Raw genomic sequence first — 16161 nt, 5'->3', positions numbered from 1 at the left:
GTGGAGGAAAAAGGCCATAGTAAAGGAAAATGTTAATGAACTCAGAGGTCAGGCTGTTAGAGGGGTCAGTAGTATATTAAATTTCCCAAGGGTTCTGTTAAATGATAGGGAGGACAGGAAGACTGTGAATCAGCTACTGAAAACACAACCCTCTAAGTTGGAAGAGTCCTCAGAGGCCAACTGAGTCCAACGACAACCTCCTATCCTTTCCCTTCTCATGCTCACAACAAATAAACTTTTTGCCTTTATTGTGACCTCTAGTCCTTTGACTCATCTCTTTTCTCTCATCTCCCCTACTCTAATTTCACTTTCCTCCATGTTTAGTCTTGACAAGAGGGCTTGTAACTTTAATTTTTCACTAACAATTGCTGCCCTTGTTCCTTGGAACTTTCCCATTCTTAAGCATGTAAATCCCTGTCTTTGGGAACATCCATCTGATTAGTCATCTCCTGGAACAGGGACATACTAGCATCAAAGGAAAAAAAGTATCATCAAACTGACTTCCCCACTGTGAATTTATTTTACATCATTTCTGCTGCCTCAATCAAAAAAATCCTACTTCTGTACCTCATCATGGCACGGAGTCCAAATCAAAAGACAAAAAGTACACAGTATGGAGAGCCTTAGCTGCAGAACGCTAGACGGCATCTACTTATTCTTTATCTATATAACCCATGAAAGAAAAGGAGCAAACTAACCAACCAACAAATAAATAAATGACCATTAATCTAGTTTATTTCACTTGTGTAGCAATGATGAAGGAAGGAAACAAACATTTATTAAGCATCTACTATAATCTTAGCAATGTGCTAACTGCTTTCCAAATATCACATTTGATCCTCACCAACAACCCTAGGAAGCAGGTGCTATTATTCTACAGTTGAGGAAACCGAGGCAGACAGAAAGGGTTTAAGTTCACTTGCCCAAGACTTCCTTAATGAGTCATGTCTGTTCAAAAGAAATTAAGACTATTAGTCCACACAGTGAAAAATAAGTTTAGAAGATTCTTATTATCCAGATTATAAAATGTGGTTACTTGGACTGCCTATTAGGAGTTGGGCCATCGATGCATATACCTTAGGCCAGCACTGAAGATGGAAAATGAGCTGGGCAAAGAATAAAAAAGGAACAGATTATGTTGGACCCTATTTGGGGACTGGAGGACATTCTCATGATCCAAAGCTGTTGTCTGTCAGAACAGTCTTTCGTTTTAACAGCAGTGTCTGAAATGCGACACAGCTGAAAATCATGCCACACCATCAATCAAAAAGAATTAAGTATCTAGCGTGCACTACAACTTGTGCTAGGCTGTGACAGGCTGTATGCGATGAAGGATGTCTTGTTGTTCAGCTATTTTTCAGTCATGTCCAATTCTCTGTGACCTAACTTAAGAGTTTTCTTGGCCAAGATACTGAAGTGGTTTGCCATTTCCTTCTTTAGCTTATTTTACAGGTCAGAAAACTGAGGTAGATAGGGTTAAGTGACTTGCTGAAGGTTACACGGCCAGTAAGTATCTGAAGCCCAGATTGGAATTCACAAAGATGATTCTTCCTAAGTCCAGGCCCCACGCTCTAACCACTGTGCCAGTGTATTGGTAAGCAAAATGGGCTCTTAGCACTCAGTTCAACCAAGTGCCCTTGAAGAGTTTGGCTTTTGTTTCCTTTTATGAAATTCAGTGTATTTCACTGAGTCTTACTAGGTGCTAAGCCCCAGGCCCAAACCCCTATTAGGTGCTAAGCCTATGTGGGTGTGAAGCTCCCAGGGTACTAAGGGGAGGTGCTAACTCAAGAGCCAATCATAGAAGCCTAAGTTCTGGTCATTCAGATGACGTTTGGTGATGGCTGAAATGCTGTAAGAAGAGAAGACAGAGCCATTTGCCCAGGGCTCTCACTCTTGGTGTCATGGAGACTCTGGGCAGCTGTAGCGAAGAGCCCTCCAGCTTGTAACCCGGATGCTGAGACTTTGTTAAACTCTGGTAACTATGTATTGGGATTTGAATCAGACAAGGTCTGTCTATGTTTGTACTTTGTTTGTATTTTGCTCTGAAGTTCAGTGTACTGGTTTTTTCCCCTGAACTAAGTGAATGATATTTGTATGCTGAATTAAAATAAGCTTCTCAACCCCTTAATGTTGCTTTCCTTACTAAAGCAGATCAAAAGAACCTGTGCTTTTGCAGCGTGCGGGTAGTGTTCTTGCTGCTGGGCTTGTGTTAGTCTTTCACCCCCACAACAGCTGCTAGCTGGATTGTTGAAACAGCCAGCTAGCTGCCCAAGGAATAATGTACGAGACCAAAAAAAGAAGATAAGCCAGTCACAAAAGCAGAGCAAGGTCACCGTATGAATCTCACCCTCGCTCTTACCTAAACTCGGCAAAAGAGAGTAGTGTCTATACACACACATGAACACAGAGTTTATTGCAATAAATCCACAGGGAAACAGGTAAGACAGGGAGAAGAGAGTTAGAGCAGGCTAACATCAGGGAGGAAGTCACAAGTAAAACAATTTCAGCTTCGGTGGATGAATTGCAAAAGGGAGATCTTACATCTAGATCAGGGCTGTCCAAAATACCGACCATGGGCTGCATATGGCCGGCAGTGCAATTTTCATGCGGCACCACCTTTGGGTTTTAATTTTCATGAGAGAAAAAAATAAAATAATAATCTGCATGGAATGAGTATTAGATTTTTTAATTCCATCACTAATAAATAATCTTGTTGATGTTAACTTTCTTTGGTGTTTTTAAGCAGTATTACAGATGGATCATATTGCATGGAATATTCAATCGATCAGTGGGATATGTTCCATCTGTACGATGCACCCTAGTCAGTATGCACCTACCTTTATACCATTGTGTTGTCACTTTGTTTTGTGTTTGCTTTCATGCTTTGTGCCTTTGCCTGTCATATTGATGACGCGTGTTCCCCCACTTTCTATTAGTGTACTATATTTTTATTCTGGGTGTGGCCCTCAAATAATTATTTTATTTTAATGCGGCCCTAAGATAACCTAATGTTGGACAGCCCTGATCTAGATCATTAACATTTATCACATACTTCTTTCACTATTACCTTCTTCTTTGTTTTGGGGAAAGGGGAAGAAGAAATAAGCATCAGAGGGCAAGATGGAAGGATATACATGGTTATGTTCCTAACCATGAACCTGAATGTGAACTCACTGTTAAACAGGATAGGATAGTCTGATGGATTAGAAAGCAGAATCCAACAGTAGGCTGTTTAAAAGAAGCAAACTAACAAACCTGAAACATAAAAATTCACACAGAATTAAAATAAGAGGCTAGAGAAGAATTTAATATGCCTTGGTGAGCTAAAAAAAAAAAAGCTGGAGTAGCAATCATGAACCTCGAATAAGGCAACAACAAAAACAGACTTGATTAAAAGAAACAAAAAGGGAAACCACAGTTTGCTTAAAAACAATATTAATAATGAAATAATATCAATACTTAGGTTCTGTGGCATTTCTATGCACCAAATGGCACAGAACCTAAGTATTTAAAGGAAGAATTAACTGAATTACAGAGAGTAAGACAGCAAAACTATAAAACTTGGGAACCTCAATGTGCCCTACACAGCTCTAACAAAAAGTAAGAAAGGGGCTAAGTGCCTGAATGGAATTTTAGGAATGTTAATCTCTGGACATTACTCTGAGAATAGTAAAGAAGACACATATTTCTCATTTGTCTATGGAACTTTCAGAAAAACTGACCATATACTGGGGCATAAAAATCTCATGAACAAATACCGAAACAGAAATATTCTGACAGCAACACAATAAAATTATAAACATTAAAGAGCCACTGAAGAAAGATTCAAACTTGAAGGGAGACTGATTTAATTTTAAAGAAGGATAGGTCAAAGAACAAGTGTTAGAAATAATAGATCATTACATTAAGGAAAATGAAAATGAGACAACATAACAAAATTTAGGACACACAGCTAAAGTAGTCCAGAGGAGACAATTTGTATCTTTCACAAACAAAAGAGAGGAAGAACTAATCAATGAATGAGGCATTCAACTAAGACAGTTAGAAAAGCAACACATTTTTTAAAAAATCCTCAACAAATACCAAAATAGAAATTCTGAAATTCAAAAATACAAATAAAATTAGGGGGTAACCAAATAACTTGACAAATCAAACTAGGAACGGTTGCTTTGTGGGGTGTGGATAATGAGATAAAAAGAGAGGAAAATAAAATTGCTAATATCAAAATGAAAATGAATTAACAAATGAAAGGAATTAAAAAGTAAATTATTACAAAGTATTTTGCTTAAACTAGTAGATGGAATGGACTAATGTATACAAAAATATAAAATACCCCAATTAACAGAACAAGAAATAGGGAATTTAAATAAGTGAATCTCAGCAAAAGAAACTGAAAAAAATTGAAACTCTCAATGAAAAAATTTTCCTATCACACAAATAGCAACTGATTCTAATATTACTTTTTCCCCTAAAAATAAGGAGAGAAAGAATCCTAACAAACTCTTTCTGTTAGACAAATATGATTTTGACATCTAAACCAGGGACAGAAAACTAGAGAACAAAATCCCTAATGAATATTGATGCCAAAATGCTAAAATATTGGGAAAAATATCAGTAAGAGGTTACAGCAATGCATTTAAAAGATTATACACTATCTGACCAGGTTGGCTTTATACCAAGAATGCAGGGTCGATTTAATACTAAAAAAACCATATACATAATAGATCATATTAATAAGGAAAACAAAAATGACATCATTATTATCAATAGATGCAGGAAAAGCTTTCTACAAAGTACATCACACCTTTATGTTAAAGATACTAAAAAGCATAGAATAAATGGACCATTTTTTAATATAGCAAGCACTATCAATCTAAAACCAACAGATAGAGTTATCTGCAATGGATAACCAACAGAAGCCTTACCAATAAGAAAAATAAAGGGTGTACACTGTCACCACTATTATTTCACATTGTTCTAGAAATGGTAGCTATAGCAATAAGGAAGAAGGAAGCAGGAGAGAAAGAAGGAAAAAAAAGAGGGGAGGAAGGAAGGAAGGAAAGAAAAAAGAGGGAGGAGAAGGAAGAACCAACAACAATGGGTAAAAGTTGCAAAGAAGCAAAACTGGGTTTAATTTAAGAACTTCCTAACAATTAAAGCTATACAAAGTGAAACGGGCTGCTTTCGGGAAGTGGTGGGTTTTCCTTCACTGAAGATCTTCAAGCAAAGGCTGGAATACTACTTTTTCAGTATATTGTAGAGGGGACCTTTGTTCAGGCCCTCTCCCCACTTCAGTCCAATCCTCCCCTCAGCTGTTAAAGGGATTTTCCTAGCAGATCTCACCATGTCACCACCATGGCCATTCAAAAATTCTCCAGTGGCTCCCTATCATCTCTAAGATCAAATACAAAATCCTCTGCTTGATGTTCAAAACCCCTCATAACCTAGGCCCACCATCTTTCCAGTCTTCTTATATCTTATATCTTATACCAACCTGGTCAGATAGTGTATAATCTTTTAAATGCATTGCTGTAACCTCTTACTGATATTTTTCCCAATATTTTAGCATTTTGGCATCAATATTCATTAGGGATTTTGTTCTCTAGTTTTCTGTCCCTGGTTTAGGTGTCAAAATCATGCCCCCCCCACCCAATACTGTTAGATCCAATGACACTGGCTTCCTGGCTAATCCACCAGCAAGCCAATGCAGTTCTTGGCTCCAGGCATTTTTTCTGGCTGTCTTCCATAAGTGGAATGCTCTCCCTCCTCATTTCTGCCTCCTGGCTTCCCTGGTTTCCTTCAGGTCCTAGCTAAAATCCTACCTTCTAGTCTAGTAGAAACCTTTCCTAATCTCTCTTAATTCTAGAGTCTTCCCTCTGCTATTTCCTATTTATCCTCTATGTAGCTTGTTTGTATGCATCTCTTGAATTATTTTTGTCCCCCATCAGATAGTGAGCCCTTGAGGGCAGAGACTGTCTTTTGCCTTTCTCTGCATCCCCCAGCACTTAGCACAATGCCTGGCACTAGCAGGAACTTAATCTGAGTGACAAGTGGAGGCTGGACTAGATGGCCTTGGTAACTGAGATTCTGTGATGCTGCCTATAAATCTGCCAGCTAAGTTATCTCCAGCCCTAAAAATGTCTTTCCTTGACCCTTTTATCTCATTCATTTACTGTTCCTGGGCCACTTCTCTCCTTTACTGACAAACTTCTTGAAAAACTTATCTCTGCCTGATATTCTACAGCTCTAATGAAAATGACCTTCTAAAGGTCACCAAAAGCCTTTAGTATGAAGTATAAAAGCGTGGAGATGGGAGAGCCAGAAAGCACATCTCTCTGTCCATGTATGATGTCATATCGTTGCATATAGACCACACAAGCCTGGAAATCATAATCCCTGGGGAACTGAAATGGCACATACTGGAAAACCAAAGGTAGCCACAAATCACTTTTATTAGGACAAACCAGCTGGGAAAAGTGTATCTTTGCAGATACTGATAAATAAAAATGGAACTAAGAACACATAGCTGTATCTGTATTGTTAATTTAGGGTTAAGGGTAAGTGTAATCTTTGAGTAGATCTTGAAGGGGAGAGGAGCAGTTTACCATGCTCACTTTGGCAGAGCTTAAATAGTGCTTGCCCATCACCTAGGGGCTATGAACTCGACTTTCACTAACGAAATGGAAGACAACGCTGTTGATGATTCTGAGATCTTCACGCCAGCAACCACTGCCATGGGACTGAAAATAACTGGAAACTGCTCTTTAGATTAAACCAGCAAAGTAGGATTGCTATGGCTGCTTGAGACACTGATCAGTAGAGCTGGGGTGTGGCAAAGCCAGGTAAACAGTACCCTTGTTAGCAAATCAAAATAGGATCATGCATTACAATGGGTGGAATGAGATTAAGTCAATCACCCAATCACCCAAAGACACGTGGGTAGTATGTAGCAAGATACAGGAGGGATTCTACTCCAAGTCCTCACCTCCAAGTCCAACATTCTTTCATTACTGTGCAACCTCTCCAGGCAACCACACACCAATCATTCAGACCCAAGAGATGATTGATCTGGAAGGGAATTAACTGCTTTCAGTTCAAAGAAGCCTAATTGACACTGGGTAAGAAGTGGAGAATAAACCATAAGAACTGCCAAAAGATGTCACTACCACCAAGCCCTTCTCTTCCCTGGAAGAGATACAGCACCTCAGATAACCAAGAAGAGATCTTGTGGTTCACTGGCTTAGCTGCGAGGGCTAGGGGTTATGAAACCCACACCCCTTTCACAAAGACTATTGGGCATAAAGAAGTAACCACCCACCTCTCAAAGGGAATCAATCCAATTTAAGAACTCCCTACCAGGATGGAAAGGGGGTACATCATAGACAAGACAATAGATTTAGAGGTAAAAGGGCTCTTTGAAGTAATCTAGTCCAACCCATTCAATTATCATGTAAGGAAACTGAGGCTCATAGACATTAAGTGAATACCCAAGGTCAGACTGGTAGAAAGTAGCAGATTCAGGATATGAAACCAGATCCTTGGACACCAAAATCTGTGTTTCTTCCGAATGCCTGCTTAGGAAATTAACAGACATCTCTTGAGTACTAGAAGAAGTAGAATATTAACCAGGAAAAGTTAGGAAAGTCTGGCCATGATTCTAGAAAATTAACTTAATCTGGACTTGTCTTATACAATGTCTGAGTGATCTGCCACAGTATGGAAGAACAGAAAGCATTTTTAAAAGTTTATATGCTACAGACTAAAAGAGTTTGAATGTACTTGTATATGTTTGTGTGTGGCTGAGCCTACTATCAAAATGAATGCTTACCAGTGACTTAGGAACTGATTTAGTTTACAATTTACTATTCCTTTCTCTATCTAGCAAGCTGCCAAGTGTGAAGAGTCTTGGGGAAAAACTATGAGGCTTCTGACTGAGTAGATGGGTGAGGAAAGATGATAATTAGAGTCAGAATTTTTTTTTAAATTTGGCATTTAAAACATTATAAAACTGGATTTAAAAAAATAAGTCATCTTCCTATGGCTGGCCAATCTTAAATCATGTTTTAGCTGCTATATTTACAAATTATGTACACCTGTATGAATAATTTCTTTGCTAAGGGATGTCTGAAGTCATTATGCTTTTTAAATTTGTTTGCATGAAAGTAATATTTAAATTCTGATTTGTTTTATAGGCATAAGTGTATTAAATGGTAATTTAGTGATTTGCAAATTTCAATGGAATAGAATTCTATCAAAGCCCAATTTATAACTAAAACCATTTTCTCATTCTTTGGAATTCAAGTTCATATCAGTGTTGTAATTAGGTGAATTATCATTTGTGGGATAGGATCCTGCAAAGGTAATACATATTAAATATAGCATTTTTCTGTATATACCCTCCCTCCTCACAGACTATGAAATCCAGAAACACAAATTCCTCTGTGAATTATTGGGATAGCTGTAACTAGACTGGGACTGAACTTTGAAAAGAGGTAAAGGCAGGAAAAAATAATATGTGCTCCTAGTGTCAAAGTGAAGTCTGGAAGAAAAAGGTTTTATTAATACTCTTTACTGTCCAATGATTTCTTTATAAACCCTGAAACACTCAGCTATTATGCCTGTGTTTTTTAAATTAACTTTTTTCTTTTGCTTGGAGTATTTCTTTAATTGTTACTGTGCTAGAATGGTTGAGTACATTCACATGACACTCTTCTGTCTACTGTATCCTGGTATATATCCTGTAATGACACTGCTTTACTTTTTGATTATAGTAATTTATTTCACTGTTGTCTGATTTCTTTATAATGATGTAGATGATGTGTCATCAAAGATAAGTATGATCAAAAAAGAAGGTAGGTTTGTCATATGCTTTGAGACTACACTTCTGCCAAAGTGATCCATCCCCTCAATATTCCATGTTTTGTTCACATTCTTCCCTCTGCCTGGAACATTATCTTCTTCCCTCTTTGCCTTCCTTTAATTAATTCCTGATTTAATGCTTGTATCAAGTGCTAGTTTGTGGCCTTCCCTGACTGATCAAGAATATCCTTCCCTCTTGGGCCTTAACATTTTACAATTCTCAAATGCAACTTAACAGAAAACATTCTATAGTATAGTTATCTATATTTCTATCTTACTTATTTTCCCCCCACACCAGCTCGAGCTCCAGCAGGGGGAAGGACTATGTCTTTATGCAAACAATTTTTTAATCTCTCCTGCACTGTGCTGTGCATACAATAAGTATTTAATGAACATTTACTTAATCCAATTCAACATTTATTAAGCAACTAAAGAAGGAGACATTGCTAAGGACCCACTGAATTTTGATCTCAAAGAAACAGATATAATTATGCAATTCTCTTAGGATACATTAAGATGTCCTGCAATCCTAAATGTGAAAGAAAATATCTGTACCATATGTGAAATATAAGAACAAATTTTCAAGAGCCTTTCCTTTTAAGCCTTTAAATGGCTAGATAACGAGAGAAGTAGAATGGTATAGTTTTAATTATACTTTCATCAACTAAAGGCAATGCATTTTCTATGGTTGTGGTGATACACATGACAATGTTAACTTAGTAATGGCATGAAAAGTGGGTTAAAAATGCATACTTGATTCAGGTTCATACTGGATACATATTCTCTGTAGCCATCCTAGGCATTCACAAATGAAAGTACATTGTACAGGAGAGAAGAGGTGAAAAAGTATTCTCTCTCCATCTCGCTTTTCACAGACTTTTTATATCTCACTCCAAGTTGAATACCAAGTTTCTCTAAAAAACATATAAGTTGGTTTTTTTACAACACATCCCCAGGAGTGTCCCTAACATATGAAAATTTTTTTTTGGCTTTTTGGCAGGGCAATTGGGGTTAAGTGACTTGCCCAAGGTCACACAGCTAGTACATGTGTCAAGTGTCTGAGGGTGGATTTGAACTCAGGTCCTCCTGACTCCAGGGCCAGTGCTCTATTCACTGCGCCACCTAGCTGCCCCTATATGAAATTTTTTAAAACAATGTTTTCTGCATCCAAACATTAACAAATCTAGAATACAATTATCTTTTAGTCCCCTGACCACCAGATGAGTATATATAGAACATGAAAATTTTTAAAAAAAATTAAATTTTATGGATATCTTTTATTTTTACATCACCTAGATTTCCCTCTGTATCTCTCCCCTTCTCCCTCCCCTGAGAGCCATCCCTTTTTAACAAAGAATGTGTTTTTTTAACTAGGAAGAAAAACATCCAGCAAAGTTGATCAGTACATCAAAAAATAATCTGATACGCTACTCCATATCTCTAGTCCCTCCTTCCATCTCAACAAAAGAGCAAGAAATGACGTATCCCCCTATCTCTTCTTGTGTAGAAAAAGAAGTTTTAAAGCCAGCTCCTTCCACTTGCCTCTCCCTTTCACAGATGAGGAAACTGAGGCAAAGAGACTTTCCCATCTCAGGGCTAACTGTGACAGAGCTTGGAGTAAAAAAGTCAGTTCTTCTGACTTGTGGTCCATTGCTTTTTCCACCATAATACATTCTATGGTGACTTTTTGGGAGGGGGAACTATTACCAACATTTCAAAAAGTTGAGGTGAGTAAGTAAAGACTCGGCCCATCATTCTTGAATAGCTGTTGGTCTGCATTCTCTAGATACCTGTTCTAGGACCAGGAGGCACTGTCAAACTAAATGCATTTCTCTAGGCCTATTTCCAGACCTCAGCTATTGTACATTTATCCTCAGGAAGGAAGAATAACATTGGCCACAGCTGTGGTTTCTTGGTAATATACCAGTAGCTCAAGTTTAAACAGCTTCTTGCCTGAGCAGCAGGAAGCAGCACAAAGGGGCCAAGTATCTGTGTTTTCAGGCAGCTGTGGCCTGGCAAGATGAAGATGTTCTGAATCCTTCACTTAAATATAAACCATACTCACTGAAGCTGGCACACCACTCTACCTGTTTTTCTATGTTACTGAATTTACAAATGTCTGTGATTAAAGTTTTGAAGAACTGGTTTTCCACTAAAAAACAGCAAAGGATAAGGAGCTTCCTGGTCAGTTCTTGGAGGTAAGTAAGGGGGCCATGTCTGCTGAGCTTCCATGCTGTGCTCAGCATGTTCATCAGCAAAAAAGGTTAACAAAGCATGTAGACAAGCTGGGGGCAAAGGGCAGGGGAATCTTTGACCTTCAAATTCTTACCACTGAAAGGAAGAGATAAGGATAAAGCAAAATGATTAACTCAACTTCTTATTTCAGGAGGATAAAAACCAAGACAAAACACAGGCAGATAAAGGGAACCAAGAGGAATAAAGGCTATGCACCAATGAACTGACTGGATCCATCCACTGACGGACCCTGAAAAGTCAAAGCTGGAACAGCTGGTGTTTTTGAAGAAAGGAGATTTGGAATATGGGTATCTAAAAGTCCGCAGAAGCTCAGAGGAACCAGTACTTTAACACAACATCAAAACAACTTTAGAAACAAAATATTTTTCCAAGCCAAATAACTAATGGGAATAATTTATTTCTTTAAAAAAATACAGGCTTACCTTTACATGATGAATAAGGCATTCCTTTACATTTACTTTATAAGTCTCTAAACCCAGCTCCTTAGATAATCGTAGGATTCTATTTTGAGTAGGTCCTACATAGGCTCCACCAATATCTACATAATCAACGAAGTCATTCTGGGAAAAAAAAAAAAGGTGGGTTGAAAGATTTTCATGAAACACTTTTTAAAAAGAATAATCTCAGTCATTACAAAGAATTTCCCCACTGATTGTGTCCCCTTACTATGGAGGGATGGACCTGGAATCAGGAAGACCTGAGTTCAAATGCTCTCTCTGATACTCAAGAGATATGATGATAGGTAAGCCACTTACCCTCTGAATCTCCATTATTGCATCTGTAAAATGGGGGTAATAATGCTTGTAATATTACTGAGGGAATAATTTTAGCCAAAAAGAAAAGCATGAGTAAAGGCAAGAAACTTTAGGTCACAGTAAGCAGTCACAGAGCAGTTTGGCTGCAACATGGAGTGTCTGTCTGAAGGAAGAAATAAGCTTAGAGATAAGAACTGGGGCTTAGTTGTGGGGAAGCTTGCATGCTAAGTTAAAGGGTTTATATTTTATTCAGTAGGCAATGCAAGTCATTGAAGGTTTTCTAGAAAAGGGGTAACATGATCTGAGATATGCTTTTAAATGATTAATCTGGCAGCACACTGCAGGATGACTCAATCAATCAACAAACAAGCACTTAATAAGCACCTACTATGTGCCAAGAAAACCCCATGGACAGTATGGTCCATGGAGCAACACAGAGTTGGACACAACTAAACAACTGAACAACAAAAATGCCTAGTGCATAGAAAGCTGACCTCAGAGTCAGAGAAAGAAGCTCTGGATTCGAGTCCTTTCTCGGACACTTGACCAGCTTGCTGTTATTATTGTTTATCCTTTACTCTCAAAGAGGACCAATGGCCGACTGCATGACCTTGACCTAGGCAAATCTCTAAGACCGTAAGTTACAGAGAAAGTGCCAGTTTGCATTGGTAGAGTTTTCTCATTTGAAAGGTCCCTATACTAACAAAATCACAGGCCCAGTCCCTATTACTGTGTGCGCTAGGAAATGGGAATATTTAGACAGGGTACTTCTGTGCTGATCGGGATGTGTGTGTGTGTGTGTGTGTGTGCGCGTGCGCGTATGTATATACACACACACACATATACACACATACATACATACATACATATATGTATATATGTGTATGTGTGTGTACATATATGTGTGTGTGTGTATATATATATATATATATATATATATATATATATATATATATATAAGTATGTATATAAATAAGTACAAAACCAATACGAGGTAACTGGAACAAGAGACACTAGCACCAGAGTGATCAACAAAGGTGAGAGTATAGAAATTTTCATTCCATAATTAACAAGTTTTCCACAAGCCTTTTCTCTTTCTGGCACACACTAAGAACTAGCTGCCTCTAGGACAAGACTGAAGATTAGAGAGAGTGATGGGATGATAGTGGGGGAAATCTGCTGGAAAAAAAAAAAAACAAGAGGGATGGGCTCTTGCATACATGTTGAGGGGTTGACCTTGGTGAGGTAAAGAGCTATTTCATTATAAGAGCCTAGAGAAAGGAGGAGAGAAGAAAATGGCAGAGGTTGTGTGATGCTGAACTGGTGTCTGGATTGGATAATAAGTGGGAATCTATGGAGTAAAGAGGCACAGCTTATCGGCTTTCTGCTTAGAGTCCAGAGGTTCCCAAATTTTTTTGGCTTACCGCCCCAATTGAAAAAAATTACTCAGTGCCCCCCGGGGGTTAGGTTTATTTTTATTCAGTGCCTCCCCCATTGCACGTAAGGCTACTACCATCCCCCTGAATTGTTCTAGCACCCCCTGCAAGGATGGTATGGCCCACTTTGGGAATCTGGGACCATCTCCTCATACAAATATATTCAAGCCTTTGGGAATATTTTGTGCAGCTTCCAGGTGATGGTTCTCTCAAACCACATCAAATTTTGCTATTTTAGTTGAATTATTAGTAGTATTAACAGGATTAGTTAGTCTCATCAAAGGCAAATTTCATAAGTGCCTCTTTGCAAAATGATTTCATTTGGTCCTCTACTGCAAACAAGTCTATTCATATTAATGTCAATCTACAAATATTTTAAACAATCTATTCGGCAGATCCTTATTTTCTGTCTCCCTTTCTCGCACACAACTGAAGACAAATAGCTTTAAAGTCCTACCGAGCATTTAGCAAATGCTGATTTGAAAATTGGGAGACTTAGCTATAAATGGAACTGCGTACTTATGCAACAACGATATACATTCAAGGGGTTCTTAACCTATTTTGTATCATGGACCTCTTCTCAGAAAAATGTTTTTAAATAGTTGAAGGAAATGCTAAATTTTAGTTAAAGACTAATGAAAATAAAGATGTCCTTTTTTTCCTGTCCAAGTTCATGAACCCACTGAAATCCTCCCTGGACCCCAGGTTAAGAACCCCTGACACCCAGAAATGATACCAGTATGGAAACCTATGAAGCTAACCTAAGGCAGTGAATATTTATGGGGGAAATATAAATACTGCCTGAAATGAAGAATCTGGTTCTTTACTTTAAAGTCTTTTACGTGAATGTACTTATCTATTGAGAGCCATAAAGAAGGAATCAACAACCAGGCTTTCTAACATTATTGGGTATCTCTCATTAAACTGGAGGATGTTAGCACTTTCTGGATCAATTATTCCAAAGCTTTCTTTTGTCTTGAGGAAAGTGAGGGCATGCTTTATTCAAAGGTAATGCAACTAATTAGTAGAAAACCCGTGACCCCCTCCTCCTGACTCCCTTAATCTAGTGTTCTTTCTCTTCACGCTATCCTGTTTCAACATTTCAGTACCTATCAATACCGGTAAAGGAAAATCCAGCTTAATGTATGTTAATTTTTTTTAAATAAAGGTCATTTAACACCATTGGAAGTAGAGATACTAGGCAGTAAAACATGTAAAAGCAAATGATGTGGGACTGAAACTAGGAAGCCTTGCAGGAGGGATTTAAACATCTCCTGATCAGAAAAGGATTATGTGTTACTGAGTTATGGAGGGAACCTGTGCAACCCTTCTTTACCTGATGGAGGGTCTGAGGTGCCATGGTACCACAGACAGGCAATTAAACTTTATTTCTCAGGCTCTTCTGAATCTCAATGGTACTTACAGTCTGTTAGATACCACAAATAAAATATAAGAAGCTCTCACCCTCAAAGTGTAAGTCCTTCCTCCAACTCGGTTCCGTGCCTCTAAAACCACAACATCAATTTCATATTCAGCCAACAGTTTGGCAGCAGACAGACCTGGGGGGGAAAAGAGAAAGAGATAGAAAGTTATTCTTGAGAAAATCCATTTCTTTATAAATGTATCTGGATTTCTGAATCAATTCTACAACTACTTGTTAAAAATCTACCATATCTACACACATATAACGATATTCCCACAAAAGGCATGTTCCTATACGAAGAGGTAAAGGGTGTCCTTAGAAGTATTCCCTGGTTATTCCAGGCCTTGCTGATCTCGCAGTCTTCTGATACAAGGCTCATGGTGTCTACAGAATCCAGTTGAGCACCTTTACACACATTTTCTTATATTATTAGCTAACTGTTTAACATTTATTCATCTTTTCTCGTCGGCTAAGTATCTATTAGATTCTATGAGGGTATGGCCCATATCTAACAGCCTTTCTTGATTCCCTCAATTGCTAGTTTCCTGTCTCCCAAATCATCTTACTTAATTAACTACATTTAACTTACATTTAACTTGTACTTGTTTATTTTTATGCAGTTTAAATACATTTTATATGTATATATTATTTACTCCATTTTAAATATAAGCACATTGCAAGAAGGGATTGTTTCATTCTTGGGCCTTGAATTCCCAGAGCTTTGTTTAGTAGCTGGCACAAAGTAGGGGCTTAACAGATAGTTGGTTGCTTTCTGATTTTTCTTACAGCACCAAACAAATATTAGGCAATTGACTGCTTGAAAACCCTAATAAAAGAGATGAAATTTTACATCTAATAGAATGAGAGGCAACAGGGTGTAGAGAGAGAGAGAGAGAGAGAGAGAGAGAGAGAGAGAGAGAGAGAGAGAGAGCTGCTCTTGGAGTCAGGAAGACCCAGGTTAAGTTCTACAGACAACCAGCTTTATGATCATGGGCATTCCAAGCAACAATTTAATAATGAAAGTTACAAATGATATATTAACTTGCATCTCATGAAGGGTGTTTCTAAACAAGGAATTACCTTACAATAATTAAATCATAGATCTGCCCTGCCCCTCAAACACGTCTATCAATCTAGGCAACTAGGTGGTACGGTAAGTACAGCACTAGACCTGGAACTGGAAAGACCCGGCTTCAAGTCTAGTCTTGCCACTTACTAGCTATGAGATGCGGGGCAACTGAAGAGGCAACTTAACCTGTTCCTGCCTCAATTTCCTCATCGATAAAACGGGAATAATAGCACATAACAACAGAGTAATTAGGAGGATTAAATGAAATGATATTTGTAAATCACTTTGCACATCTCAAGGCTAGCTACTATTATAGAGACTGAAAAGACAGAGAGACAGAGAAAAAGAGAGAAAGAAACTGAA

General features: G+C 38.1%; 1 protein-coding gene across 2 annotated transcripts in view; it reads right to left on the bottom strand.

Moving 5' to 3' along the window:
- MAOA (monoamine oxidase A) overlaps positions 1–16161 on the bottom strand; it is a 102321-nt gene that overhangs the window by 62624 nt on the left and 23536 nt on the right. For both annotated transcript variants that reach the window (XM_036744239.1, XM_036744240.1), the window contains 2 exons: positions 14771–14865; positions 11538–11675 (listed from right to left, as the gene is read on the bottom strand). In XM_036744239.1, the coding sequence (XP_036600134.1) occupies positions 11538–11675; positions 14771–14865 (233 nt within the window). The remainder of the gene's footprint in view (positions 1–11537; positions 11676–14770; positions 14866–16161) is intronic.

This window comes from Trichosurus vulpecula, chromosome 2 (genome assembly GCF_011100635.1).
Source record: "Trichosurus vulpecula isolate mTriVul1 chromosome 2, mTriVul1.pri, whole genome shotgun sequence".
Taxonomy (NCBI): Eukaryota; Metazoa; Chordata; class Mammalia; order Diprotodontia; family Phalangeridae; genus Trichosurus; species Trichosurus vulpecula.
Note: the sequence above shows the minus strand (reverse complement) of the source record. Positions and strands in the feature narration are given on the sequence as shown.